The sequence below is a fragment of the Cariama cristata genome, unplaced genomic scaffold, assembly GCF_000690535.1.
Source record: "Cariama cristata isolate BGI_N322 unplaced genomic scaffold, ASM69053v1 scaffold9234, whole genome shotgun sequence".
In the NCBI taxonomy this organism is placed as follows: Eukaryota; Metazoa; Chordata; class Aves; order Cariamiformes; family Cariamidae; genus Cariama; species Cariama cristata.
The window spans coordinates 99830-102476 of NW_009611235.1; the positions used below are offsets into that span (position 1 = coordinate 99830).

General features: G+C 34.9%; 1 protein-coding gene across 1 annotated transcript in view; it reads right to left on the bottom strand.

The window, feature by feature from the left end:
- Positions 1-1975, bottom strand: part of LOC104160102 (GDNF family receptor alpha-1-like) — a gene marked incomplete at its 5' end in the record, with an annotated part of 26943 nt that extends 24968 nt beyond the window's left edge. Inside the window, one exon of the mRNA XM_009698161.1 lies at positions 1797-1975. Coding sequence (XP_009696463.1) covers positions 1797-1975 — 179 coding nt within the window. The remainder of the gene's footprint in view (positions 1-1796) is intronic.
- Between the last annotated feature and the right edge of the window lie 672 nt (positions 1976-2647).

Below are 2647 nucleotides of genomic sequence, written 5' to 3' on the forward strand. Positions count from 1 at the left end.
TACAGACCTTTACTTCTTGTGTCAAGTGTATCGGGGTACACTCGAAGCTGTATCATAGCTTTAACCAGTGATAATAAACCAGTGCCAATAAACTCATGTGGGATGTGACTTCAACATGCCAGAGTAACAGCAGTAAGGACAGGGAAGAATTTCAGTCATTTTCAAAACACTGGAACGTCTATTCAGGCTTGAAGAACATTCGTGAACTAAACTGAAACCAATGGGATTTGTGATCACTTGCCATTTCTTTAGTTCATTATTTATTGTGTACTTTGGTAGCATCTGGAGGCCTTACTCTATAGGGGACTGTACAAACACTGAAGGAAAATGCGATCTCTCCTATGAAACAACTTTTTAATATAACATGAAGTGAATTAATAATATCCCATCAAGGTCTTGCTTTAAATGAAAGATACTCCAAGTTTTAGATTTAAAAGGTTACATTTCTTTTTAGCATATTCTATTTGTTCAAATAACTACTGCATATAGAAATACATGCATACAACTATCTCCCTGTCATCAATAACATACAAAGCTTAATAATGAATGCACAGATATGAAAAATAGTTAAAACAGAAGGACCTAAACTCAACACCATCTACCATTAACCACATACACTTTGTGACTCCCTAATGCCTCTGAAAAATGTTAATTCATATACAATTTGCCAATGCAAAATAAATGGAGAAACTAGAAAAGGAGAAAGGTGAGAGAGTGGTGCAGGGGAAATTAAAAAGCAAAATACATTTCTGAGGGATACAAACTGTCCATTTTAGTGAACATGGAAAATTTAATACAGTTTCATATGAAGAATACAAAATCAATTTTTTATAAGTAAGTGAAATGTGAATGCTACAAGTGTGGAAGAGTTTGAGAATCCAGAAAAAAAGTATGTTAATACCAGATGAGATGTTAAAACTTGGACACTTTCATTTGTGTCACATAGCAATTTTCCTTCTGTAAAGACAAAAATAAACCGGCCAAGTAGATCTATCTCTGATCTAATTTTGCACTTAAACCACCAAAAATTCTTATAATCCCAGATTCTAATTTGGCCTAAGGATGTTTTCAGCATACATTTCCTGTTACCTATTTTCTGCCTTCATTTTGCAGTTGTTTCCTGCTCAAGTTCTTCAAACTTTCTAAGAGCTGCATATGCTGCCTTCAGCAAGCGGTAAGCCTCTTTAAATCCAGAATCAATGACATACCATGAATAGCCTAGTTGAAGCGTCAAAGAAAATCACTACAGCCATTGGCCAAAATCACATCACGACTTTAAGCCCAGTTCAGGAAAGCGCCTGATTCAAAATAGCTTCTAACTTTGTCCAGCTTCTTCACCATGTAGTTTGTAGCACCACGTATTATCTAATATCCAGACCTACTCAGCCAAAAAAACTCTTAAGTTTACTGCCAATAACATAAGAAAGAAGGCAACAGGACATGCTAGCTGACATTAAGAGTTACCTCTGTATTTGGATTACTCAGGGGATTAATTTACTCTGACACACCCTGGCAGAGTTTGGAGACTGCAACATTCACATGCAAACCTGCAATAACAAATTAAATACTATGCCCTGTTTCTAAGTCAGTGAGGCAATAAAGTCCACTTTGTAATGTGCATGTTTCTGATTTAAAATAAGTGTCTGATATTTTACAATATATCCAGCTTGTAACTGCAGCATGGAAATCAACAGATATTCCAATTTAAGCAGGCATCTATGCAGCAAGAGACTACTCTGTATACCTATCCATGAAAAACTTCCATTTATGCATTGCAACAAGTACAAGACTCTTACCTGCAGGTTTGCACATGCTGGTGAATCATTGTGGGTGGGTATTTCATTGTTGGTGGTCTCTAAACCTGTGTTTTTAAGTCTGGAAGCTGTTGTAGTTGTGGCTGTAGTGGTCTGTACTGGTAAGATTGGCTGCCACACATTCACATCAGTACCATTGCCGAAGGCCTGAATTGCATTTTCTGTAAAAATAAATTACAGGCAATTTTCTATTTGTAAACAAACGGTAGAAAGCAGAACTGACTTTTTAATCATCATCATCATCATTATTATTATTATTCCATTGAAAATATGTATTTATAGAAACTTATTTTTTATGCTGAAAAATGTGTCATAATTTTGAATATATCATAAACATGAACTGAGAATCTGGGGTCGCATAATTATCTGGTGCAGACTCTTCTTCGTAATGTTCCCAGTAATTCTTGACAGAAGCTCTAGGACTCACTATAATCATGTTTGTTACCATCCAAAAGGCTCAAAAATTTATGTTCAAGATTTAACATACAGTTTGAATATTATGTCCTAATTCAGCCAGGTGATGTTACACAGTAAACTAAAAACAGAGAGCAGGCAAAACATTAATTTATTTCTACAGCTTGTCATAGTAAAATTAATATGTCTGTAACTACAAAATGGTTTAACTAAGACAATATTTTCCTTACAGTTTTCAATCAAAATCTGCATAATTAGGTGAGGGAAGCATGCTTAAACTAAAACTTCAGAACATAAAAGTTAAAAAGCTTATCACAGTTTCATGGGGTTAAAGACTGTGTTTATGGCAAGAGTAAATTGGTTGGGTTTTTTTATAAACAAATAGAAAACCAGTTTTTAATCAGGTCTTCGGGGATTCA